This window comes from Amblyraja radiata, chromosome 29 (genome assembly GCF_010909765.2).
Source record: "Amblyraja radiata isolate CabotCenter1 chromosome 29, sAmbRad1.1.pri, whole genome shotgun sequence".
NCBI lineage: Eukaryota > Metazoa > Chordata > Chondrichthyes > Rajiformes > Rajidae > Amblyraja > Amblyraja radiata.
Genome location: NC_045984.1, coordinates 28,706,843 through 28,732,457, shown reverse-complemented (window position 1 = coordinate 28,732,457; position 25,615 = coordinate 28,706,843). Strand labels below are relative to the sequence as shown.

Below are 25,615 nucleotides of genomic sequence, written 5' to 3'. Positions count from 1 at the left end.
GCGCTGGAGCCGGGCCTCACCGACGGGCTCTCCCCATACAGCGCCACCACCCGGCGGCGCCCCCGTTACTGCATCACATTGGAGACTCCCGCGGCAGCGCCACAGCCGGCAGCGCCGCGTGACTGCAGCACATTGGATACTGTCCCTACCAAAGCTCTATCCTCTAGTATCTTTGGTCCCTACAGCACCAGTACAGGCACTCAAGGCAGACACAAAGTGCTGGAGTAACTGTCTCAGAGGGTCAGGCAACATCAAGACTCAATATTCAAGACAGAGTGTTTTATTGTCATATGTCTCAGATTGGACAATAACATTTTTACTTGCAGCAGCACAACAGAATATGTAAACACTGTGAACAATATAATAACCGAGAAAAAAAAGTTCAGTGTGTGTGTATATATATATATATCAAGATAGACACAAAAATGCTGGCGTAATACTGGTGTCCAATCCCTCCCATCTAGTACGAATGATTAGTATGGGCTTAAGAGGGAAAGATAGATCAGCCATGATGCAGATGCAGATTCTTGGTTTCTTGGTTTCTTGGTTTCTCGGTCCTCCAAAATATTCCAAATGGAATTTAAACTGGAGGTGGTGAAGGGAGGGCTTAAACCAGAAAGGGTTATTGGGAAGAAAGAGCTACTTTAAATTTAGTTGCATCTGGTTGGGTAACTATAGTTTGGTGGAGATTATTCCATGCTTTAATTGTGCGGGGGAAGAACGAATTGCTGTACACATCTGTCTTTGTAGCTGGGATCACAAATTGGATCGAATGCCCTCGTCTGCTCCTAATTGGTTTGGGTTTGGTGTAGGTCTTGTAGTCTATGTCGAGCTGACCATTTAACATTTTGTAAAAAGAGGTCAAACGGTGAGCTTCACGTCTGTCTTGGAGAGGGTTCCACCCCAGAAAATTCAGAAGTTTGGTGACACTCGCTTCTATAATATAGTATATAACATAATGCAGTATAATATAGATAAATGTGAGGTTGTCAAGGGTTTGGACACGCTAGAGGCAGGAAACATGTTCCCGATGTTGGGGAAGTCCAGAACCAGGGGCCACAGTTTAAGAATAAGGGGTAAGCCATTTAGAACGGAGGCGAGGAAACACTTTTTCTCACAGAGAGTGGCGAGTCTGTGGAATTCTCTGCCTCAGAGGGCGGTGGAGGCAGGTTCTCTGGATGCTTTCAAGAGAGAGCTAGATAGGGCTCTTAAAGATAGCAGAGTCAGGGGATATGGGGAGAAGGAAGGAACGGGGTACTGATTGGGGATGATCAGCCATGATCACATTGAATGGCGGTGCTGGCTCGAAGGGCCGAATGGCCTACTCCTGCACCTATTGTCTATTGAGCCCAGTTTACACAGGGCAAGTTCTCTGAAGCACTGAAGAAGGGTCCTGCACCCGAAACATCGTCTGTCCATTCTCTTTCCAGATGCTGCCTGGCCCGCTAAGTTCCTCCAGCACTTTGATTCTTGATCAGTGAGGGCATCAAAAGTTACTGGGAGAAGGCAGGGGAGTGGGGTTGAGAGGGAAAAATAGATTAGTCACGATGATCGAACGGCAGAGTAGACTCATGGGCCAAATGGCCTAATTCTGCTCCCATGTTTTGTGGCCTTGCTCTTTTCCCTGAAGCAACAAGAAGGTAATGATCTGGCGACACCTATTTATTTCGCAAAGTATTGCAGGGCTTATTTTGTACAGGATGTTAGAGATGGCAGTTCAGTTAGACCATCCATATGTCTCTGTACCTTGCCAAAAGTGCCTGAAGGAATATGGGTTTGGCTCTCAGGCCCACAAATCTGACTGGAAAACCTGAGCCGAGGCACACACAATGGTGGCACTGTGGCGCAGCGATAGGGTTGCTGCCTCACAGCGCCAGAAACCCAGGTTCGATCCTGACCTCGGGTGCTGTCTGTGCGGATTTTGTACTTTATCCCCGAGACCTGCCTGGGATTCCTCAGTGTACTTCGGTTTCCTCCCACATCCCGAAGATGTGTGTGGGGGGGGGGGGTAGGTTAATTGGCTTCTGTAAATTGCCCCTAGTGTGTAGGATAGAACTGGTGTACGGGTGAACTGGTGTCGGTGTGGATTTGGTGGGCCAAATGGCCTGTTTTCACGCTGTATCTCCAAGCTAAACCAAACCGGCCTGTTGCTCAAATGAAACAGATGCAGGCTTGGGCCACACGGACAATTTGGAAATTAGTGCAAAACACTACAACTGCTGGAAATTGGAAACAAATACAGAGGAAATGTTGGACACACTCAGCTGATTGAGCAGCATCTACAGATAAAGAAATAAGGTCTCTGTTGACCTTAAGAACCCATTGCTTCCCAAAAGGGAAATCTGAAGATAACGCACGATAACTGCACGAACGAGAAGCACTTTAAAGAACTGAAGAAATTCTTTGGCAGTGTGCATTACATTTGTCAAGTTAATAACTTCCATTTAAAAAAAAAGCAATTATAAACAGAAGAAAAAATAAAACAAAATTATTAGAAAAGGTACTGCTATATTGGAGAGTCAAAAGGGGTGATTTGAAATTGTTACATTTGATAGGAAAGCAGACTATTATCTAAATGGTGGCCGACTAGGAAAAGGGGAGATGCAGCGAGACCTGGGTGTCATGGTACACCAGTCATTGAAAGTGGGCATGCAGGTGCAGCAGGCAGTAAAGAAAGCGAATGGTATGTTAGCTTTCATAGCAAAAGGATTTGAGTATAGGAGCAGGGAGGTTCTACTGCAGTTGTACAGGGTCTTGGTGAGACCACACCTGGAGTATTGCGTACAGTTTTGGTCTCCAAATCTGAGGAAGGACATTATTGCCATAGAGGGAGTGCAGAGAAGGTTCACCAGACTGATTCCTGGGATGTCAGGACTGTCTTATGAAGAAAGACTGGATAGACTTGGTTTATACTCTCTAGAATTTAGGAGATTGAGAGGGGATCTTATAGAAACTTACAAAATTCTTAAGGGGTTGGACAGGCTAGATGCAGGAAGATTGCTCCCGATGTTGGGGAAGTCCAGGACAAGGTGTCACAGCTTAAGGATAAGGGGAAAATCCTTTAAAACCGAGATGAGAAGAACTTTTTTCACACAGAGTGGTGAATCTCTGGAACTCCCTGCCACAGAGGGTAGTCGAGGCCAGTTCATTGGCTATATTTAAGAGGGAGTTAAATGTGGCCCTTGTGGCTAAGGGGATCAGAGGGTATGGAGAGAAGGCAGGTACAGGATACTGAGTTGGATGATCAGCCATGATCATATTGAATGGCGGTGCAGGCTCGAAGGGCCGAATGGCCTACTCCTGCACCTAATTTCTATGTTTCTATGTTTCTATAACAAGTTGGGCGGCACAGTGGAGCAGTTGGTCGAGCCACTGCCTCACAGCGCCAGAGACCCAGGTTCGATCCTGACCTCGGATTCTGCCTGTGTGGAGTTTGCACGTACTCCAGGTGGGCTTCCTTCCACATCCCAAAGATGTGCGGGTTGGTAAGTTAATTGGCTTTTGCAAATTGCCCCTGGTGTGCGCGGAGTGGACGAGCAGGTGGGATGACGTAGAAATAGTACCAGCATCTCTCGCTACCTCCTCGGGAGAATAAAACAGAGACAGAAAGTATTTTTGGAGTCATGTTTATTGCTTGGTTCAGTGTGCAAACACAAACCACACCTCAGAAGGTCAAACACCATCAACATTCAGGGTAAGAACAACCCAATGAAGGGACTGACTCCTTCGGCACCTTAGGGTTAGAGCCCTCAACCCATTGGGACTCTTGAGGGGGAATGTTAGAGGGACTCCGAAATGGAATCAGAAGCAAAAATAAAAAAACAGACACAACCACCCACATAAAGACTCATTCTGTCAAGAATTCCCGGGTAATCTCAGGTGTATATACACTTCATGGTTTTCATGATGATGAATCATTTTCCAAATACAGTCAGTCATGGGATAACTTACCCAACACGCAACGTTCCCTGGCTGCATTAACATCGTGATCCCAAATCTTTTGCGACGATGTCTTAGAAGGTTAACTTGCCTTTACTTTTGTGGTGTAGATTGGAGAGAAAGCACGTTGAATTGTCTTTTTTTTCTTCAAGGCCACGGTTCAATGGTTAGTTGAACCTCGACGGTCCCTGCCCTTTCAGGTGAAAGGGCAAGGGGTGTGGGGTGGGAGAGTTGTGCCACGCACGTTGGGAGAATTGACACCGCCTTGGCTAGGACCCTCAATGATTCTGTGCAGGAAGTAACTGCAGATGCTAGTTTAAACCTAAGAAAGACACAAAGTGCTGGAGGAACCCAGCGGGTCAGACGGCATCTCTGGAGAGAAAGAATAGGTGACGCTTCGGTTCGAGACCCTTCTTCACTCGACCGAGTCGGGTCGAGTCTGAAGAAGGGTCTCGACCTGAAACGTCAACTATTCCGTTTCTCCAGAGATGCCGTCCGACCCTTTGAGTTACTCCAGCTTTTTGTGTCCACCCTCAGTGATTCTCCTTTCCCCTTCATCAATGCCACTAAATCAACCTCTGAACCGTGGCTGGGATTAATCCATGGGATGGCGTTCTACATTGGAACACCCCAACCCGTTTTGTACCATTCGATCCAATGTTTATTGAACTGCGCATAAACCTCCTGGAACAGGCAGTGATCGGGAGAGGGAAGGGCAAGGCATTGTTAACTAAATCAACTCCTCAGCTTCCACTGGACCTCCCCTAAAGTACAATCAGAACAAGGCTATATCCTTGCGTCGGAAGGAACTGTAGATGCTGGTTTACACTGTGGATAGACACAAAATGCTGTCGTAACTCAGCGGGACAGGCAGCATCTCTGGAGAGAAGGAGTGGGTGACGTTTCGGGTCGAGACCCTTCTTCAGACTGAAGAAGGGAGTGTGTGTGTGTGTGTGTGTGCGTGTGTGTGCGCGTGTGTGTGTGTTTGTGAGCACGCAAGCCATTCCTTCTATCCAGAGATGCTGCCTGTCCCGTTGAGTTACTCCAGCTTTTTGTGTCAATCTAAGGCTGGGTAGAGCATCCAAGCTATCCAACCATTCACATCTCTCCCCCACAATCACACGGCATTCAGGGTAACATGCAGCTCTTAAAGTGCAGTTTTCAAACTGTCTATACACCCATTTCCACACAAGTGCTTTAATGCAGAATGCAGCAAGTCCAAAGAACAGTGCAAGACATGGGCCGACCAGTGCTCACTCCCCCCCCCCCCCCCCCCCCCCCCCCCCCCCCCCCCCCCACCCCCCAACTACCCTGGTAACCCAAGTGGGATCCAACAAATACACAGTGCAAAAAAGAAACATTTTATACATTCTTCATCCTCAATGAACATTGAGAATCGCCAGTGACAGCCAGGGGGGCAAAATCACAAGGATAATGAAATATTATAAAGACCCCCCTCCGTTTGAATGGGTTCCAACATTTATCAGTTCCAAAAATAATGGTGAGTGAGGTCCGTGGATCTGACCGACAAATATGGAGACTATATTGTGGTGATAAAAAAATCCTGTTGCTCTTCCAATTAGCCCAGGTGGAGGTTGGAATGATGAGGTGATCTGACGGTGAGGTGACGAGACGAAACGTCCAGTGTCGGCAATTCCATTCATACAAAATACGACACCTCGTTGCAAAAGGGCAAATGAAAATAAGCCCCCCTCCCGCCCCGCATTGTGTCGGCCAAAGACCTCCAGTGGACAAGGGTGGGAACTTGGGCCTCCAGGAAATCCGAGGACATCCCAAATCATTGCTGAAAAAAAGACAGCAGAAGAGGCAGCAGACCACAGGCCCAAAAATGGTGAGTCTTTGTCATGTCTTTGTGAGTTGCTTCAGATATTTCAAAGAGATTCTACTTCAGTGCTTGTAAGCACCACTGCAACACACACACACACGTTGTCCTCTTCCTCCCAAGTCACCCAGCTTGGCTCATGGGGCGAGCTGAGCTTGGGGAACGTCAGGCCACTGGCGGCAAGGGTGGGGGGGGGGGGGGGGGGGGGGAAGGGTTTTAGTTGCTCTAGCGTTCCTGCGGAAACAAGTCCGTGCCCATGGATAGCAGCGGAGAGCTGGATTCACGGACCTTCAGAAACATTGCAGACCCGTTCTTCAAAATTCCGCAGTCTTCCGATCAAAGGAATAGGGAACTCCTGCTCCGAGCTTAAAAGGCCAGCAGAGTCGGCAACAGCTGGAAGCTCGCTGACCTGGTTGTTTCTGTGCGTGTGTGTGTGTGTGTGTGTGTGTGTGTGTGTGTGTGTGTATATGTGTGTGTGTGTATATGTGTGTGTGTGTGTGTGTGTGTGTGTGTGTGTGTGTGTGTGTGTGAGCGTGTGTGTGTGTGGTGTGTGTGTGTGTGTGTGGTGTGTGTGTGGTTTGTGTGTGTGTGTTTTGTGTGTGTGTGTGTGTGTGTGTGTGTGTGTGTGTGTGTGTGTGTGTGTGTGTGTGTGTGTGTGTGTGTGTCTATGTGTATGTGTGTGTTTGTGTGTTTGATAGCCGAGAGGGGAGGAGAGGACGGGAGCAGCACGGGGGGGGGGGGGGGGGGGGGGGGGGGGGGGGGGGGGGGGGGGGGGAGGGGGGAGAGGTTGAAGGTACGTTCAGGCCGTGAATCTGAGCCTTCCTGGGTTCTGCGGTGTGGGGTTTACAGGCATTCTGGGGAAGGGTTGGCGGGCGACAAGGTGAGAGACTGGATAAACCTCGAGGGAGGGCGAGAAGGGGGGGAAAAGAACGATGACTGAAACTTTGTTCAGCAGCTTCCAGGAATGGACTCGGGAGTGTGAGGTAACGGAGTCCGCTGGCTGACGGCTGGAATCCCTGGCCACCGGGAACTGTAGAATCTCTCAAAAAAGACCTGGCACACCACTCCCAGATGGACACACACGGTGAATGAACACACGGGACTGCGACCAGTGAAGAACTCCGCACTCTAGCAGCCCGCAAAGTATTTGCCTGGAGAGAGAAACCAGAACACACACAGTTAGAGGGTGGGGCAGGAACAACGGTACATGAATCTGTGGGGCGAGAGTCGCTGGTTCCCAACCTTTTTTAGCTCATGGCCCCCTTGGGATCTTTTAATTTTTCTGTGCCCCCCCCTCCCCCCGGACATTATTAGCAGAAAAAAAAACTTCAATATTATAATACCTTCCATAAAAATATCAGTGTCTATTAATTGTACATATATTCTCTTTTATTCCATTCCACAAACATCAAAAACATTTCATCTACATAGATTTAAATGTATTAGAACTGAAATTTAGGAGGCAACAGGGTGGTAGCTCTGTGGCCCCCTTCATTGAACCTGTGGCCCCCTAAATCCCAAAATGTTTCTGTGGCCCCCCCTGAAATTTGCCATGGCCCCAGGTTGGGAATCACTGGTGTAGAGAACCACAATGAAAGTTATCCAAGGTTACATAGGGATCTTGATCAAATGGGCTGAAGAATAGCAGATGCCGTTTAATTCAGATAAACGCAAGGTTGTCGGGAAGACAAACCAGGGCGGGACTTTCCTCCTGCGCTCCATGGAATAGAGTCCTGGCCAGCTCAACCTCTCCCTACAGCTCAGGCCCTCGAATGCTGGCAACATCCTGGTAAATCTTCTCCGCACCCGTTCCACCCGTGACAACATCTACCCGGAAGTAATACTGATCTATCCTTCCCTCTCTCCTAGCCCATTCTCCTGCCTTCTCCCCCATAACCCCATGGTGAGTGTGTGGAATTCTCTGCCTCGGAGGGCGGTGGAGGCAGGTTCTCTGGATGCTTTAAAGAGAGAGCTAGATAGGGCTCTTAAAAATAGCGGAGTCAGGGGATATGGGGAGAAGGCAGGAACGGGGTACTGATTGGGGATGATCAGCCGTGATCACATTGAATGGCGGTGCTGGCTCGAAGGGCCAAATGGCCTACTCCTGCACCTATTGTCTATTCCCTGACACCCTTACTAATTAAGAATCTGTCAGTGGGACAGGCAGCATCTCTGGAGAGAAGGCATGGGCGACGTCTCGGGTTGAGACGCTTCTTTGGTCTGAACACAATTTGGTAAATGTGGCCTCACCAACGTCTATTGACCCACATCCGACTGAACCTTTCCTGTCCGTGTACCAGTCCGAGTGTAGTTCTCTCAACGTCAGTCCCTCAGAGTAGACGTTTACCTGTAACTAATTTCTTCTTCACCAGCGAGAGTCTGTATGCAGTGCCGACAAGGCGGACGTCAGCACCCGACATGGTGCTGCCTTCACTGGTGAACTGCAGCGCCAGGGGCAAGGGCTTGTTCGGGCCATCGGAGACCTCCCAGCTGGCACAGAGCGCGCCTTTCCCTGTAGGGTCCGGGCAGAGAGACAGGGAGTCAGACAAAATAGACACAGGAGTAACTCAGCGTCTCCGGAAGGAAATGGGTGACGTTTCGGGTCGAGTCCCTTCCTCAGGCGCTGCCTGTCCCGCTGGGCTACGCCAGCATTTTGTGTCTATCTTCAGTGTGAACCAGCATCTGCAGTTCCTTCCTACACAGTGATAGACATGCACACAGTCTCTAGACAAGTCAAAGCTGTCTTACATAGAAACATAGAAAATAGGTGCAGGAGTAGGGCATTCGGCCCTTCGAGCCTGCACCGCCATTCAATATGATCATGGCTGATCATCCAAACTCAGTATCCTGTACCTGCCTTCTCTCCATACCCCCTGATCTCTTTAGCCACAAGGGCCACATCTAACTCCCTCTTAAATATAGCCAATAAACTGGCCTCAACTACATTCTGTGGCAGAGAATTCCAGAGATTCACCACTCTCTGTGTAAAAAATGTTTTTCTCATCTCAGTCCTAAAAGATTTCCCCCTTATCCTTAAACTGTGACCCCTTGTTCTGGACTTCCCCAACATCGGGAACAATCTTCCTGCATCTAGCCTGCCAACCCCTTAAGAATTTTGTAAGTGTCTATAAGATCCCCCCTCAATCTTCTAAATTCTAGCGAGTACAAACCGAGTCTATCCAGTCTTCATATGAAAGTCCTGACATCCCAGGAATCAGTTTGGTGAACCTTCTCTGTACTCCCTCTATGGCAAGAATGTCCTTCCTCAGATTAGGAGACCAAAACTGTACGCAATACTCCAGGTGTGATCTCACCAAGACCCTGTACAACTGTAGTAGAACCTCCCTGCTCCTATACTCAAATCCTTTTGCTATGAATGCTAACATACCATTCGCTTTCTTCCCTGCCTGCTGCACCTGCATGCCTACTTTCAATGACTGGTGTACCATGACACCCAGGTCTCGTTGCATCTCCCCTTTTCCTAATCGGCCACCATTCAGACTTCAGTCTTGTGTAGGAAGGGACTGCAGGTGTTGGTTTACACCGAAGATAGTCACAAAATAATGCAGGAGGAACTCAACGGGTCAGGCAGCATCTCTGGAGAAAAGGAATAGGTGACGTTTCAGGTCGAGACCCTTCTTCAGACTGAGGGTCTCAATCTGAAACATCACCTCGTTCTTTCCCTTGTTCTTGCCTTGATAAAATAGGGCATAACATAGAACAGTAGAGGGTTCATGAGTTATAGGAGTTTTTTTCCGCATAAACGGCCTTTCCATCAGCCCAAGCCTAAGCTGCTGCGGGGTTGTTCGATCGATCAGAAAGTTCCAGCGATCGGGACACCAATGGGTATTTGGGGAGGTTTGGTTCAACCCAGGTAATCCGTTTAGATCAGGGCTAATTCACATCCCCGAATCTGTACACTCTCTGCCCTAACAATTTCTAACAATGATTTAATGAGAAATAAAGTGCAGATGCTGGTGAAATCGAAGGTAGACACAAAATGCTGGAGTAACTCAGCGGGTATTGTATTGTATTCAAATTTATTGTCATTGTCTCAGTTAGAGACAACGAAATGAATTTCCCTTACAGGCTGTATCATAAAAAAAATAAAATAATAATAAATAATAAAACATATTAAAAATAAAATAGAATTTTTAAAAAAGCACAAACAGTGAAAGTCCACGACACAACATAACACAGTGGCACCAAGGTGAGGAAGGCACCATAGTCCAGCCAGCCTCCACTCCGTTCTTCCCAGATGTTCACTCGTGGTCGAGGCCTTCCTAGCACCCGCAGTCGCCGCCCTGGGTGGCCCGATGTCAAGCAGCATCTCTGGAGAGAAGGAATGGGTGACGTTTCGGTTCGAGAGATGCTGCTTGACCCGCTGAGTTAAGGGCCCGTCCCACTTGCCGACTTTTTTCCGGCGCCATCGACTGACGTATCAGTGTCGCCGAACGATTTTGGACATTTCAAAATCCAGCAGCGACAAAAAGATGTTGCGATGCTCGAGGAGACACCGCGCGCCAATACGTCGTCACGCCGCGACTTTTTCGGTGACCCGATACATCGCCGAAAGTAATCGCCAAGTGGGACAGGCCCTTTACTCCAGAATTTTGTGTCTAACAAATGGTCAGTTTGTTCTACATCTTCCTCAAGTTTCATCCCCTTTGCCCTGTTTTCACACTCCCTCATCCGTGTATCTCCCTCTCCCCTGACATCAGTCTGAAGAAAGGTCACGACTTGAAAACGTCACCCATTACCTTCTCTCCAGAGATGCTGCCTGACCCGCTGAGTTGCTCCAGCTTTTTGTGTCTATCTTCAGCGTCTGCGGTTCCTTCTGACACACTCTGCCCCCACACAGATTCCTTACCTTCAGTTTCGGACAGGGCGCTGATATCCGGAAGCTTCCATCGCAGTCTCTTCTGTTTGGAGTTCCTTCACAAATAAAAGCAGGAGGTTAACTTGTGAAAATCTACAAAGGTTGAAGATGCCCCTACACGTACAGCCTGCAGGGGGAGCCGCTGAGCCAGTCTTTAGACTTTAGAGATACAGGCCCTTCGGCCCACTGAGTCAGTGCCAACCAGCAATCAACCCGTACACTAGCACTATCCAACACTTTAAGGGGACAATTTACGATATTTTTTACTGAAGCCAATTAACCTACCAACATAGAAACATTGAAATATAGAAAATATAACCATATAACCATTACAGCACGGAAACAGGCCATCTCGACCCTTCTAGTCCGTGCCGAACACGTATTCTCCCCTAATCCCATATACCTGCGCTCAGACCATAACCCTCCATTCCTTTCCCGTCCATATAACTATCCAATTTATTTTTAAATTATAAAATCGAACCTGCCTCCACCACCTTCACTGGAAGCTCATTCCACACAGCTACCACTCTCTGAGTAAAGAAGTTCCCCCTCATGTTACCCCTAAACTTCTGTCCCTTAATTCTCAAGTCATGTCCCCTTGTGTGAATCTTCCCTACTCTCAGTGGGAAAAGCTTATCCACGTCAACTCTGTCTATCCCTCTCATCATTTTAAAGACCTCTATCAAGTCCCCCCTTAACCTTCTGCGCTCCAAAGAATAAAGCCCTAACTTGTTCAACCTTTCTCTGTAACTTAGTTGCTGAAACCCAGGCAACCTTCTAGTAAATCTCCTCTGTACTCTCTCTATTTTGTTGATAGGTGCAGGAGTAGGCCATTCGGCCCTTCGAGCCAGCACCGCCATTCAATATGATCATGGCTGATCATCCAAAATCAGTTCCTGCTTTTACCCCATATCGCTTGATTCCGTTAGCCCTAAATCATTCATTCAGAAAGAAAGCGTGGGAGGAAACTGGAGCACCCGAAGAAAACCCAAGTAGGTCACAGGGAGAACATGCAAACTCAGCCCAGACAGCACCTGTAGTCAGGATCGAACCTGGGTCTCTGGCGCTGTGAGGCAGCAGCTCTACCTGCTGTGCCACTGTAACGCTTGCCCGGAGGACCCAGCGGACCGCGGCCTGCAGGGGGAGCCGCTGAGCCGTCGTTGCTCGTCCCCCCTGAAGACCAGAGAGCGGGAGGGTGGAGCCGGCGTTGTCGACCAACGCGACGGGAGAGGAGAGCGATGCCAGTCGGAGAGAAGAGGGAACCGGAGTCTGGTCTAGCTCGAAGTTGGCCACAGGGTGTGCCCTCATAAACGTGGACGGGCGAGGAGAAGGACGTGGGTTTCGTTTAGTTTAGAGATTCAGCGCGGAAACAGGCCCTTCGGCCCACCGGGTCCGCGCCGACCAGCGATCCCCGCACACTAACACCATCCTACACCCACTAGGGACAATTTTTACATTTATACCAAGCCAATTAACCTACAAACCTGCACGTCTTTGGAGTGTGGGAGGAAACCGAAGATCTCGGAGAAAACCCACGCAGGTCACGGGGAGAAGGTGCAAACTCCGTACAGACAGCGCCCGCAGTCGGGATCGAACCCGGGTCCCGAGCACTGCATTCGCTGTGAGGCAGCAACTCTCCCGCTGTACGCGCCACGGTGACCGCTCGCTGGTCGATCCAAGGAAGGTGACGGCTGGAGGCCCTGCAATAGCCTGGGGCTCGCCTGGATCAGGCACCGCGCATAACAACTGGAGCAAGTGGCAATGCTCGACTGGACTACTTGTGTGATACTAATTTCACTGCGTGTGTTTGCACTTCGCGCCTGCGGCGTTCATCGCCACAGACGGCTGTGGAGGCCTCGTCAATGGGTATCGATCGACAGATATTTTTAAGGCAGAGATAGATAGATTCTTGATTGGTACAGGTGTCAGGGATTATGGGGAGAAGGCAGGAGAATGGGGTTGAGGGGGAAAGATAGATCAGCCATGATTGAATGGTGGAGTAGACTTGATGGGCCGAATGGCCTAATTCTGCCCCGAGAACTTTTATGAACCATGGTGGAACATTTGCACCACTGGGAACATTAGGAACAGCAGGCAAAGTGTTTAAGAAGGAACTGCAGATGCTGGAAAATCGAAGGTAGACAAAAGTGCTGGAGGAACTCAGCGGGTGCGGCGGCATCTATGGAGCGAAGGAAATAGGCAACGTTTCGGGACGAAACCCTTCCGGGTTTCGGCCCGAAACGTTGCCTATTTCCTTCCCGAAACGTTGCCTATTTCCTTCCCGAAACGTTGCCTGTTTCCTTCGCTCCATAGATGCTGCTGCACCCGCTGAGTTTCTCCAGCACTTTTTGTCTACCTAGGACCAGCAGAAATATACGAGCTACATGAACATAGATGAATGAAAGCCCGGCGGTGGGACGCGTGGTGGAGTCGGGGGCCTCACCAGGCAGCGGGTGGGTGCGAGTGGATGTTACGGACGGCTCCCTCCAGGGGCAGCAGAGCGTGGAGGTTGTGGAGCACCATGGAGGTGCTCTCGCCAGCGTACTGGTAGTCCATCGCCACCTCCGTGCGGGCGGTCTCGCACTTCCAGCGAGCGGCGACCCTCAGCGGGGCGGCTGGACAGTCGGCCGCAGACACCTGCAAGACATGCACGGAGCGGTGGTCACCGGCAACGCAAGCCGCAACCATCGCAATTACTGCCCATCCATCCCTTCCCAGAGGCCCAGAAATAGACCCTACATGCCCCGTCCACACTCGTCCCACCTGCCTGCGTCTGGCCCATATCCCTCTAAACCTGTCCTATCCACGTACCTGTCAAAATGTTTCTTAAACGTTGCCGGAGTACCTGACTATAGACAATAGATAATAGACAATAGACAGTAGGTGCAGGAGTAGAGGCCATTTGGCCCTTCGAGCCAGCACCGCCATTCAATGTGATCATGGCTGATCATCCCCAATCAGTACCCCGTTCCTGCCTTCTCCCCATATCACCCGACTCAGCTATTTTTAAGAGCCCTACCTAGTTCTCTCTTGAAAGCATCCAGAGAACCTGCCTCCACCGTCCACCAGCTACACCTAGTCCCACCTGCCCGCGTTTGGTCCATATTCCTCCAAACCTGTCCTATTCATGTACCTGTCTGACTGGTTCTTAAACGGTTGGGATAGTCCCAGCCTCGACTACCTGCTCTGGCAGCCGGTCCCATGCACCCACCACCCCTTTGTGCGTGAACGAGCGATCTCCCCAAATTAAAGCGCTGCGTACTGCTGCGGTATTTTCCTTCTCTGTACCTGGTATTTGAGGAGACTAATGTTGAAGTAGGAAGCGTTGGGGTTCTCCGCCGCCTGCTTCTGTAGCTGCGCGGTGAGAGCGGGCATGTTCAACCAGAAATCTTTCACATAGGAGTCACTCTGCGACAGATCGCTGCACAGAGACAAGAATTAGAGGGCAGGCACGGAGAACCCGACCACCTTCCAATCGGACATCCCCTCCCCCTGCTGAAAACAAGCCGTCGAACATTCCTCCTGAATTGGGGGGGGGGAAAAAAACCCCCCACAAAGTGCTGGTGTTTAGTCAGCGGGCCCGGGAGCATCTCCGGAGAACATGGATAGCTGACGTTTCAGATCGGGATCCTTCTTCAGACTCAAGGGTTCTCGAAGGTAGACAAAAGTGCTGGAGAAACTCAGCGGGTGCAGCAGCATCTATGGAGCGAAGGAAATAGGCAACGTTTCGGGAAGGAAATAGGCAACGTTTCGGGAAGGAAATAGGCAACGTTTCGGGCCGAAACCCGGAAGGGTTTCGTCCCGAAACGTTGCCTATTTCCTTCGCTCCATAGATGCCGCCGCACCCGCTGAGTTTCTCCAGCACTTTTGTCTACCTTCGATTTTCCAGCATCTGCAGTTCCTTCTTAAACTCAATGGTTCTCGAGTTCTCAGACTGAAGACGGGTCCTGGCTTGAACCTATCCGTCCATCTATCCATGCGCTCCAGCGATGCTGGCTGGCACCGCTGAGTTACTCCAGCACTTTGTGTCCTTTTTGTGCAGACCACAACCTTGCAGTTCCTTCTTTCTACACTCCAGAAATTGGTATCAACATCCCGATTTCTCGAACGTCCTCCAGTTCCTCAATGTTATTCCATTATGTGGAGACTAAAATTTGTATACGATGTCCAAGCTTCACACACCGTATTCCATCCCAGTAATGTTCAGGAAGTTGTCGACTTAGATATCCATATAACCATATAACAATGACAGCACGGAAACAGGCCATCTCGGCCCTTCTAGTCTGTGCCGAACACTTATTCTCACCTAGTCCCATCTACCTGCACTCAGACCATAACCCTCCATTCCTTTCCCGTCCATATACCTATCCAATTTATTTTTAAATGATAAAATCGAACCTGTCTCCACCACTTCCACTGGAAGCTCATTCCACACAGCTACCACTCTCTGAGTAAAGAAGTTCCCCCTCATGTTACCCCTAAACTTCTGTCCCTTAATTCTCAAATCATGTCCTCTTGTTTAAATCTTCCCTACCCTCAATGGAAAAAGCTTATCCACGTCAACTCTGTTTACCCCTCTCATCATTTTAAAGACCTCTATCAAGTCCCCCCTTAACCTTCTGCGCTCCAAAGAATAAAGCCCTAACTTGTTCAACCTTTCTCTGTAACTAATCCAAATCTAGCGCTCAACGTTTCACGACACATTCTTTAGACTTTAGAGATACAGCACGGATACAGGCCTTTCTGCCCATCGAGTTAACGCCGACCAGCCATCCCCGCACACTAGCACTATCCTGCACACTAGGGACAATTTTACCAAAACCAATTGGGGGCGGCAACCATGGTAGAGTTGCTGCCTCACAGCGCCAAAGTCCCAGGTTCGATCCTGACCAAGGGTGCTGTCTGTACAGGGTTTATAGTCAATGTGACCACGTGTGTTTTCTCCAGGTGCTCTGGTTTCCTCCCACGCTCCTAAGATGTACAGGTTTGTAAGCCAATTGGCTTCTATGGCTTCTATGGCTCTTCCCTGTCCGGGAGACCCGACCTTTTCCCTGTCGGGTCTCCGTTGTCGTTGGGGCCTAGCACCGTGGAGCGGCCTCCAACCTGAACGACCCGGGGGCTCGGGAGACTGCGCTGCGGACTACTCACCATCGTGGGGCTTGTCGGCCTCGGTGCGTGGGGAGCGGTGGTGACTCGCTGCTGCGACTCGACTCCTGGGGCTCGGAGGCTCCAGCAACACAGCCGCAGGTCCGGTGGACTGGGACATCGGGAGCTCGCGGGTCCGGGGGGAGAGAGAGACCGCTTCCCGGAGCTCCCGCAACGCGACTTCTCCAGCCCGTGTCGCGGGGTTTGGAACGACCCGGAGCGGGGAAGTACATCACCCGGCACGGCTTCATGGCCGTGGGACATTCCAGCGCCCGCTGGGGCTCCAACTTCGAGACTTCTAGACCGGGAGCGGGGCAGTAAATCGCCCGGCACGGCCTAAAATGGCCGTGGGACTTATCATCGCCCGCCTGGGGCTTGGACATCGGGAGAGACATGGGGAACAGGGGAGAGAAAAGACTTTTGCCTTCCATCACAGTGGGTTCACTGTGATGGATGTTTGTGTGAATTTAATTGTGTGTATGTCTGTAGGACATTGTTTTTGTTTGTATGGCTGTGGAAACAAAATTTCGTTTGAGTCTCACTGGGGCTCAAATGACAATAAATTTGTATTGTATATATAAATTGTCCCTAGTGTGTAGATCACCTAGTGTCAGTGTACGGGGTGATCGCTGGTCGGCGTGGACTCGGTGAGCCTGTTTCTCTAAAATCTCTAAAGTCTTCTTCTTCTTGCGCATGGCGTGCACAGCCTAAAGTTGGCGGACAACTTGTTCTATTTGATCTTATTTGATTGTGCACGCCGGGTTGATTGCATTCATCGAAACAAGGTGGACCACGTGAAGGTTGCAATCTCCCACCCCCTCTCAAGTCTAATTAACCTACAAACCTGTGGGTCTTGGGGGAGTGTGGGGAAAATGTGCAAACTCCGTACAGACAGCACCCGTAACCAGGATCCAACCCGGGTCTCCGATGTAAAGCAGCAACTGTACCGCTGCGCCACCGCGCCGCTTGTTCCCACCAAGTTCGGAGGAGGATACTCTATTGTGCTGCTGGCAAAGGACCAGTCATGCAGAGGTCCTTGTGGCCATCCGCACCAGTTCTCACCTGTACAGTAGCTGGGAGTGGGGCAGGAAGTGGCTGATGCGGTTGGCGTTCAGAAGCCTGAAGCTGACCACGGCGGGGGAGGGGTTCCCGCTGAAGATCCGCACTATTCCCGCCGGGAAGGACATGGTGACATCCCCCGTCAACTTCACGATGACACTGCGGAAGGAGAAAAAAAAAACACTCACCAATCCCCACCAGAGAATGCACGTATTCACAACTAAAACAGACAACGCACTGAGTTTAGACACAAAGTGCTGGAGTAACTCGAGTGCTGGACACGTCAGACAGCCACGTTTCTGGTCAGGAACTTGATTCAGACGTGACCCGACCCACCCGGGTTCCCCTTCAATCATGGCAGCCCTCCTCACTCTCAGCGGCCCGGCTCTCTGGATCTCTCAGTTTCGAGGCAAGCTAAGGGAAGAGATTGCAAAACATACTCGGCTAATAAAGTATTATTGTGATTATAGTGAAGAAAGCGAATGACATGTTGGCCTTTATAACATGAGGACTCGAAAATAGGAGCAAAGAGGTCCTTCTGCAGTTGTACAGAGCCCTAGTGAGACCACACCTGGAGTATTGTGTGCAGTTTTGGTCACTTAATTTGAGGAAGGACATTCTTGCTATTGAGGGAGTGCAGCGTAGGTTTACAAGGTTAATCCCGGGATGGCGGGACTGTCGTATGCTGAGAGAATGGAGCAGCTGGGCTTGTACACTCTGGAGTTTAGAAGGATGAGAGGGCATCTCATTGAAACATATAAGATTGTTAAGGGCTTGGATACGCTAGAGGCAGGAAACATGTTCCCGATGTTGGGGGAGTCCAGAACCAGGGGCACAGTTTAAGAATAAGGGGTAAGCCATTTAGAACGGAGACGAGGAAACACTTTTTCTCACAGAGAGTGGCGAGTCCGTGGAATTCTCTGCCTCAGAGGGCGGTGGAGGCAGGTTCTCTGGATGCTTTCAAGAGAGAGCTAGATAGGGCTCTTAAAAATAGCGGAGTCAGGGGATATGAGGAGAAGGCAGGAACGGGGTACTGATTGGGGATGATCAGCCATGATCACATTGAATGGCGGTGCTGGCTCGAAGGGCCGAATGGCCTACTCCTGCACCTACTGCCTATTGAGGCAAGCTAAGGGAAGAGATTGACCATTTTTTTCGCCTTCCACCACAGTGAGGAATGTGGAGGAGTCACTGTGGTGGATGTTTATGTTAAAATGTGTTTTGTGTGTTCTGTTGCTATTTTATTTCTATGGCTGACGTGGCGAATGAAATTCCTCGTACGTCGCAAAACATCCTCGGCTAATAAAGTATTATTGTGACTGTGATTGTGATCTCAGGAGCATTCTACCCGACACACACACCAGGGACAATTTACCAAAGCCAATTAGCCTACTAACCTGTGCGCCTTTGGGATGTGGGGGGGAAACCGGAGCACCCGGAGAAAACCCACGCAGGTCACGGGGGAGGACGTGCAAACTCCGCACAGACAGCACAGGATCGAACCCAGGTCTCTGGCGCTGCGAGGCAGCAACTCTACCGCTGTGCCACCGTGCCGCTCAGAAATTGAACTTGTGATTGTTGATCTTGTTCCCGGTCACCTCAAGCAGTGCTTGTTCACACAGGCACTTACTTGGTGAAGTCTCCTCCTTTGAAATAAGCATCGATACATTCTGTAAAGGCAGCTGCGACAGGCAGGGCATCATGGCAACCAAACGTAACGGGGCTGGGTCCTCGGGAGATGCCTGTATGGGGGCGGCAAGGCAGCCATTAGTTTAGTTTGGAGATACAGCACGGGAACAGGCCCTTCGGCCCACCGAGTCCATGCCGACCAGCGATCCCCACCCCCCCCCGTACACTTGCTCTAGATGTTTTCAAGAGAGAGTTAGATATACCTCTTCGAGCCATCGGAATCAAGGGATATGGGGAGAAAGCAGGAACGGGGTACTAATTTTGGATGACCAGCCAATGGTCATATTGAGTGGCGGAGCTGGCTCGAAGGGCCGAATGGCCTACTCCTGCACCTATTTCCTAAGTTTCTATCATACACACCAGGAGCAATTTACAGAAGCCAATTAACCTTTCAACCTGCCGGTCTTTGGGATGTGGGAGGAAACCGGAGCACCCGGAGAAAGCCCACGCAGGTCACAGGGAGTACGTACAAACTCCGTACAGACACCACCCACAGTCAGGATCGAACCTGGGTCTCTGGCGTGTGGGGCAGCAACTCTACAGCTGCGCCACTGTGCATTGTGCCGCACCCCTACGCTTGCCCGTGAGGCAGATGGTGCTTGTTTGGTGTCTAATCTTAAAGACAGCATCGGCAAACTGCAGGAGAGCTCTTAGGAGTACTTGGAGCAAAGGACAGCAAAATAGCGGAGTCAGGGGATATGGGGAGAACGGGGTACTGATTGTGGATGATCAGCCATGATCACATTGAATGGCGGTGCTGGCTCGAAGGGCCGAATGGCCTGCTCCTGCACTTATTGTCTATTGTCTATTGACTCTCAGATGAGCGTGCTACGTTTGGCTTTTGCACGGCAGTATCACGGTGTCATCCGAGCGCGATCTCTCGGGTGGAACGGACCAGGAACACGCACATGCGGCAGGAGTAGTGGCCCGACTCCGCGAGGTCTGTGTTGTAGCCGCTTCATCGGCCAAACTGGAGGCAGCTGCAGACGGACTTTGCGGTGAAGTGGCCGTAGGGCTGACGGACCTGGACTGTAGAGGGGACAAGAGATCAACAGTTCAATCTTCTACTGAACAAAGAAAAACACAGAGTGCTGGAGCATCTCTGGAGAAAAAGGATGTGTGTGACACTCCAGGACAACTTCAAGTTACATTTATTATCACATGCCACCTGTGTGGGGAAGTTTATGTTAAAGTCTATCGTGTGTTGTGATCATTTTTTATTCGTATGTGCAGTGAAATTTGGCACTTTAACATAAACTTCCCCACACAGCGGAATCAAACGTTAGAATAAAGGGGAGGTCATTTAAGACTGAGGTGAGAGAGTTGTGAATTTATGGAATTCCCTGCCACAGAGGGCAGTGGAGGCCAAGTCGCTGGATGGATTTAAGAGAGAGTTGGATCGAGCTCTAGGGGCCTAGTGGAGTCAAGGGATATGGGGAGAAGGCAGGCACGGGTTATTGATAGGGGACGATCAGCCATGATCACAATGAATGGCGGTGCTGGCTCGAAGGGCCGAATGGCCTCCTCCTGCACCTATTGTCTATGTTTCTATGTTTCCCACTGTGAGGGAAGGCACCAAAGTTCAGTCGTCCTCCTCTCTGTTGTTCACCTGTGGTCGGGGCCTCCCGAGCCCCCCCCCCCCCCCCCCGATGTTCAGGCCCTCTCGCCGGGATGATGATCGTGTGGGGTGGGGGGCTGGGGGTGCGTGGGGGGAGGGGAAGCGCTGGTGGCAAAAAAAGTCCAGGAACAATCAGGGTCATCCTTAGTGTCTTGAAATGGGGTATCCCCCCCCCCCCCCCGCAGGAAGCGAGGAGTGATGGGTTTGCTGGTGGGTGTCGGAGTTCGGATGAGGGGGGGGATGCAAAGAATAATGAGGGACCTGGCGTGGGGGGGAGGGGCCGCCGTAGGTTGCAGGCACCCCTGGTCTAGTACCTACCACATCTGCGCTCTCCAGCTGAAGGGGAAGAAGTTTCTTTCTTGAGTGTCGGCGAGGAAGTGCCACCACAGTTGCTTTTCCAACAGAGGCGTCAGCTTGAACATTCGTGGGACCTGGGGGGTACGGGGGGGACAGGGACACACACAAAATAAGGCACAACGACAGCACAGATTAATTCAACAGTCTGTTTAAGGAGGAACTGCAGATGCTGGAAAATCGAAGGTAGACAAAAGTGCCGGAGAAACTCAGCGGGTGCGGCAGCATCTATGGAGCGGAGGAAATAGGCAACGTTTCGGGACGAAACCCTTCCGGGTTTCGGCCCGAAACGTTGCCTATTTCCTTCCCGAAACGTTGCCTATTTCCTTCCCGAAACGTTGCCTATATCCTTCGCTCCATAGATGCTGCCGCACCCGCTGAGTTTCTCCAGCAATTTTGTCCACCCATTTGGAAACACAATGATAGTCCATCTGTTTTGTAGTAAATGCCTACAATGTTCTGTGTGCTGAAGCAAAGCAAGAATTTAATTGCCCTATACAGGGACACATGACAATAAACTCACTTGAACTTGAACTTGATCAAGTTCAGTTTTTTGCTTTTAGTATCAGAGATGTACAGCGCGGAAACAGGCCCTTATGCCCACCGTGTCCGCGCCCACCAGGGATCCCCCGTACACTAGCACAGTCCGACACACTAGGGACCCCAGTTTACAGAAGCCAATTAACCGACGAACCTGTACGTCTTTGGAGGAAGCCCACGCAGGTCACGGGGAGAACGTACAAACCCTTCTTCAGACGCGGACTGTGTCGGGCCGAAACCCTTCTTGATGGCACAGTGTAACGGGTGATTTGTTTTGTATTTAGCTACTTGCCATTGCCCTGGTAGCATCAAGAGTGATTACCAGGTACTGACTGCGGGCGCAGCAGTGGAGTTGCTGCCTCACAGCGCTACAGACCCGGGTTCGATCCTGACTAGGGGTGCTGTCTGTACGGAGTTTGTACGTTCACCCCGTGACCGCGTGGGTTTTCTCCGCTGCCTCCGGTTTCCTCCCACGCTCCAAAGACGTACACATGTTAGTAGGTTAATTAGCTTCGGTATAAAGGTGAAAATTGTCCATGTTTGTGTGTAGGGCAGTGTTAATGCGCAGGGATCGCTGGTCGGTGCAGACCCGGTGGGCCTGTTCCCGCGCTGTATCTCTAAACTAAACCTGGGTTCGATCCTGACCTCGGGTGCTGTCTGTGTGGAGTTTGCACGTTCTTGATGCTTGCAGCTTAAAGGAGGCGAGGAGGAACATCTTTAGTTAATCTGTTGAAAGGAGAAAAAGAGATACCTGTAGCAGTTGGAGCGATGGTGGCAGCCAGTGTCTGGAGGCTGAGTGTGGGGAGTTCAGCCGCCGCACGAGGTTCTGCCGGTGCCCGGTGCCTGTCGGAGGCTGGGTTGCAGCTCTTCTCCGGGCCCAGCTGAGGATCAGCGGTGGTGAAACCGTCGGCAGACCGCCGGCCGCAGACGGCGTGAGGGAGAGCCTCGTCGAAGGACGAGGTGAAGCTTCTGCTGAGGGACAGCGAGACGGGTGGCGTGACGGGCTGAGGCGTCCAAGGCCTGGACTCGGGAGAGGGAGACGAGCCCTCCGTGGTCGGCAGCGACGGGGAGTCCAGGCCCGAATCCTCGACAATCTCCAGAGCGCTGGAGACAGAGGGAGGGCTGAGGGACAGAGGGTTCACGTTGCCTTGGTTACACCCGGCTGTGGGGGGGAGAGAGGGGGGGGGGAGGGGGGGGGGAGGGGGGGGGAGAGAGGGGGGGAGGGGGGGGGGAGAGGGGGGAGAGAGAGGGGGGGGGAGAGGGGGGGGAGAGGGGGGGGAGAGGGAGAAGAAGGGGGGGAGAGAGGGAGGAGGAGAGGGGGGGGGGAGGGGGGGAGAGAGGAGGGGGGAGGAGAGAGGTGGGGGAGAAGGCGGGGAGAGATGAGGGGGGGGGAGAAGGGGGGAGGAGAGGGGGGGAGGGGGGAGGGGGGAGAGGGGGGGAGGGGGGAGGGGGAGGGGGGGAGAGAGGGGAGGGAGAGAGGGGGGGGAGAGAGGGGGGGGAGAGGGGGGGGGAGGGGGGAGGGGGAGAAGGGGGGAGGAGAGGGGGGGAGGGGGGAGGGGGGAGGGGGAGGAGAGAGGGGGGGAGGGGGAGGAGAGAGGGGGGGAGGGGGGAGAAGAGGGGAGGAGAGAGGGGAGGGGGAGGGGGGAGAGGGGGGGAGAGTGGGGAGGAGAGAGGGGGGGGGGAGAGGGGGGGAGAGAGGGGGGGGGAGAGGGAGAGCAAAAATATTTTAGTGAAGGCAGGTAATGGAATTTCAAACAAGATGGACCTTAAGGTTATAAGTTATAGGAGCAGAATTAGGCCATTCGGCCCATCGAGCCTACTCTGCCATTCAATCATGGCTGATCGATGTTCCCTCTCACCCCGTTCTCCTGCCAAACAAGCAACAGCAGATGCCTGTTAATACACAAAAGTGCTGGGGGAACTCTGCAGGTCAGGCAGCATCTCTGGAGAACGTGGAAAGGTGACGTTTCATAAGATCACGCGAGATAGGAGTAGAATTATGCCATTCGGCCCACTCCGCCGTTCAATCATGGCTGGTCTATCTCTCCCTCCTCACCCCCATTCTCCTGCCTTCTCCCCATAACCCCTGACACCCGAACTAATCAAGAATCTATCTAATTCTGCCTTAAATATATCCACTGACTTGGCCTCCACAGACTTCTGCGGCAAAGAATTCGATTTCGTGGTTTCGATTCGAGACCTATCTCCAGACACTCGGTCTGGGACTGGGACTGGGACTGGAATCCAGGTGTGCCGGCCCCTGATTTATTTAGATGTCAGATTCGCAGGGAGCTCCCCTCCCTCTTGCTTCTAATGCTCTCGCTGTCTCATGCGGCACGGTGGCGCAGCAGCCAATCTACTGCCTTACAGCGCCAGAGACCCGGGTTTGATCCTGACTACGGGTGCTTGTCCATATGGAGTTTGTAGGTTCTCCCCGTGACCTGCGTGGGTTCTCTCCAAGATCTTCGGTTTCCTCCCACACTCCAAAGACGTACAGGTTTGTGGGTTAATTGGCTTGGTGTAAATGTAAACTGTCCCTTGTGTGCGTAGGATCGCGTGAATGTGCGGGGATCGCTGGTTGGTGTGGACTCATTGGGCCGAAGGGCCTGTTTCCGACCTGCATCTCTAAACGGAACTAAACTATCAATCAATGATTGTAGGCCAATTCTCGTGGTATAAATGTAAATTGTCCCAAGTGTGTGTACTTTCAAGAGAGAGCGGAGATATGGGGAGAAGGCAGGAACTGATCGGGGATGATCAACATGATCACATTGAATGGCAGTGCTGGCTCGAAGGGCCGAATGGCCTACTCCTGCACCTATTGTCTATTGTCTATTCAACACGACAGCCGATTGGAACAAAGCCATTTACCTGGGAGATTGAACTTGTCGAACATGGCTTCTGCTGACGCCCCGAACAGTGGGTCCAGAAAGCTGATGCCGTTCTGGGAGATGGCGGGCCGGCTGCGGAGACAAAAAACCACAACAATAACTAAATACCCGAGGTCAAATAGATCTGGGAGCTCCAGCACAACTGAGAGGATGAACCTTCATTAAATTGGAAATGGTGATGAACCTTCAATCATTGGAAGTTTTGGGAGGTTGTGAGGGGAGAGAATGCAGGGACTATTGCAATGATTAAGAAGCATTTGGACAGGTACATGGTCAGGACAGGTTTAGAAGGATACGAGTCATGACGTGGATAGATCTACATCTCCGAATATAGATTAGAAAAATTCTCTTTTAAGGGGCCTTTTCTTCTATTTCTACTTTCCACCTTTTCTTTTTTATTTTATTTTTTTATTTTTATTTTTTATATCCACACTTCACATTTTTCTACTCTCTACCATCTATTTTTCCACTCTTTCCCCTTTCTATTGTTTTCTTTTTCTTGTCTTGCCTACTCATAACATAAAACTAGAGGTTGTACATAGAATGGATTACGGTATGACATAGTTGGCACCTAAAATTAGGTGCCACTGTATTGTTTTGTATTGTATTAACTTCTAATAAAATAAACAAAAAAACAAAAAAAGAAGGATACGAGTCAAACGCAGGTAGGTGGGACTAGTGTGGATGGGACATGTTGGTCGGAGTAGGCAAGTTGGGCCGAAGGGCCTGTTTCCACGCTGTGTGACTCTATGAAAAGGAGAAGATGGAGGAGAAGATGGATCAGGGGTGTGGGGGCAACAGCCCCGGCTCACTTGGCTGGCGACCAGTAGAGGGAGTCACCAAGCCCGGCTCCCGCTCGTCCCCGAGAGCGGAGAGAGTTGGCGATGGCGGGTGCAAGAACAAAGGGCCGGGGTCTTACCTACCCCTCAAGGCCGGCTGCGGGAGGCGCCCCTGGGTACAAACGCTGAAGGCGGCCTGGCGAGGATAGGGACGGTGGTTCGCCGGACGATCTAGACGGGGGCTACGGCTGGAGGCCCCGTTGCCAGGACAACGGGCCCTTACGGCCTGCTGCGGCTTGCACTTTGGTAATGGCACCAAAACCTGGCGACTCTTGTACGCGGTCTCAGTGGGCTGTTCCTATATACTTCGTACTCAATCTGGGATTGTGTTTATGTATAGTCATAATTCTTGGGACACGCTAGAGGCAGGAAACATGTTCCCGATGTTGGGGGAGTCCAGAACCAGGGGCCACACACAGTTTAAGAATAAGGAGTCAGCCATTTAGAACGGAGACGAGGAAACACTTTTTCTCACAGAGAGTGGTGAGTCTGTGGAATTCTCTGCCTCAGAGGGCGGTGGAGGCAGGTTCTCTGGATGCTTTCTAGAGAGAGCTAGATAGGGCTCTTAAAAATAGTGGAGTCAGGGGATATGGGGAGAAGGCAGGAACGGGGTACTGATTGGGGATGATCAGCCATGATCACATTGAATGGCAGTGCTGGCTCAAAGGGACAAATGGCCTACTCCTGCACCTATTGTCTAATTCAGTGAACTGCATGCAAAAAGAGAATTACTTTGTACATGTGATAATACAGAACCATCGAGCATTGAGCAGGAGGGGGTGGAGGGATGAACAGAGATTGGGAGGGTTTGTCTCGGAG

General features: G+C 51.1%; 1 protein-coding gene across 4 annotated transcripts in view; it reads right to left on the bottom strand.

The window, feature by feature from the left end:
• Positions 1-6,560: 6,560 nt before the first annotated feature.
• The window catches only part of LOC116989559 (F-BAR domain only protein 2-like), an 80,582-nt gene continuing 61,527 nt past the window's right edge, over positions 6,561-25,615 (bottom strand). For 3 of the 4 annotated variants that reach the window (XM_033047056.1, XM_033047057.1, XM_033047058.1), the window contains 11 exons: positions 23,938-24,029; positions 21,818-22,228; positions 20,491-20,603; positions 19,463-19,583; positions 18,496-18,607; positions 16,869-17,024; positions 13,950-14,082; positions 13,105-13,298; positions 10,653-10,717; positions 8,130-8,294; positions 6,561-6,933 (listed from right to left, as the gene is read on the bottom strand). In XM_033047056.1, the coding sequence (XP_032902947.1) occupies positions 6,911-6,933; positions 8,130-8,294; positions 10,653-10,717; positions 13,105-13,298; positions 13,950-14,082; positions 16,869-17,024; positions 18,496-18,607; positions 19,463-19,583; positions 20,491-20,603; positions 21,818-22,228; positions 23,938-24,029 (1,585 nt within the window). In that variant the 3' untranslated portion in view covers positions 6,561-6,910. The remainder of the gene's footprint in view (positions 6,934-8,129; positions 8,295-10,652; positions 10,718-13,104; positions 13,299-13,949; positions 14,083-16,868; positions 17,025-18,495; positions 18,608-19,462; positions 19,584-20,490; positions 20,604-21,817; positions 22,229-23,937; positions 24,030-25,615) is intronic. The other variant, XM_033047059.1, reaches the window with a different exon arrangement.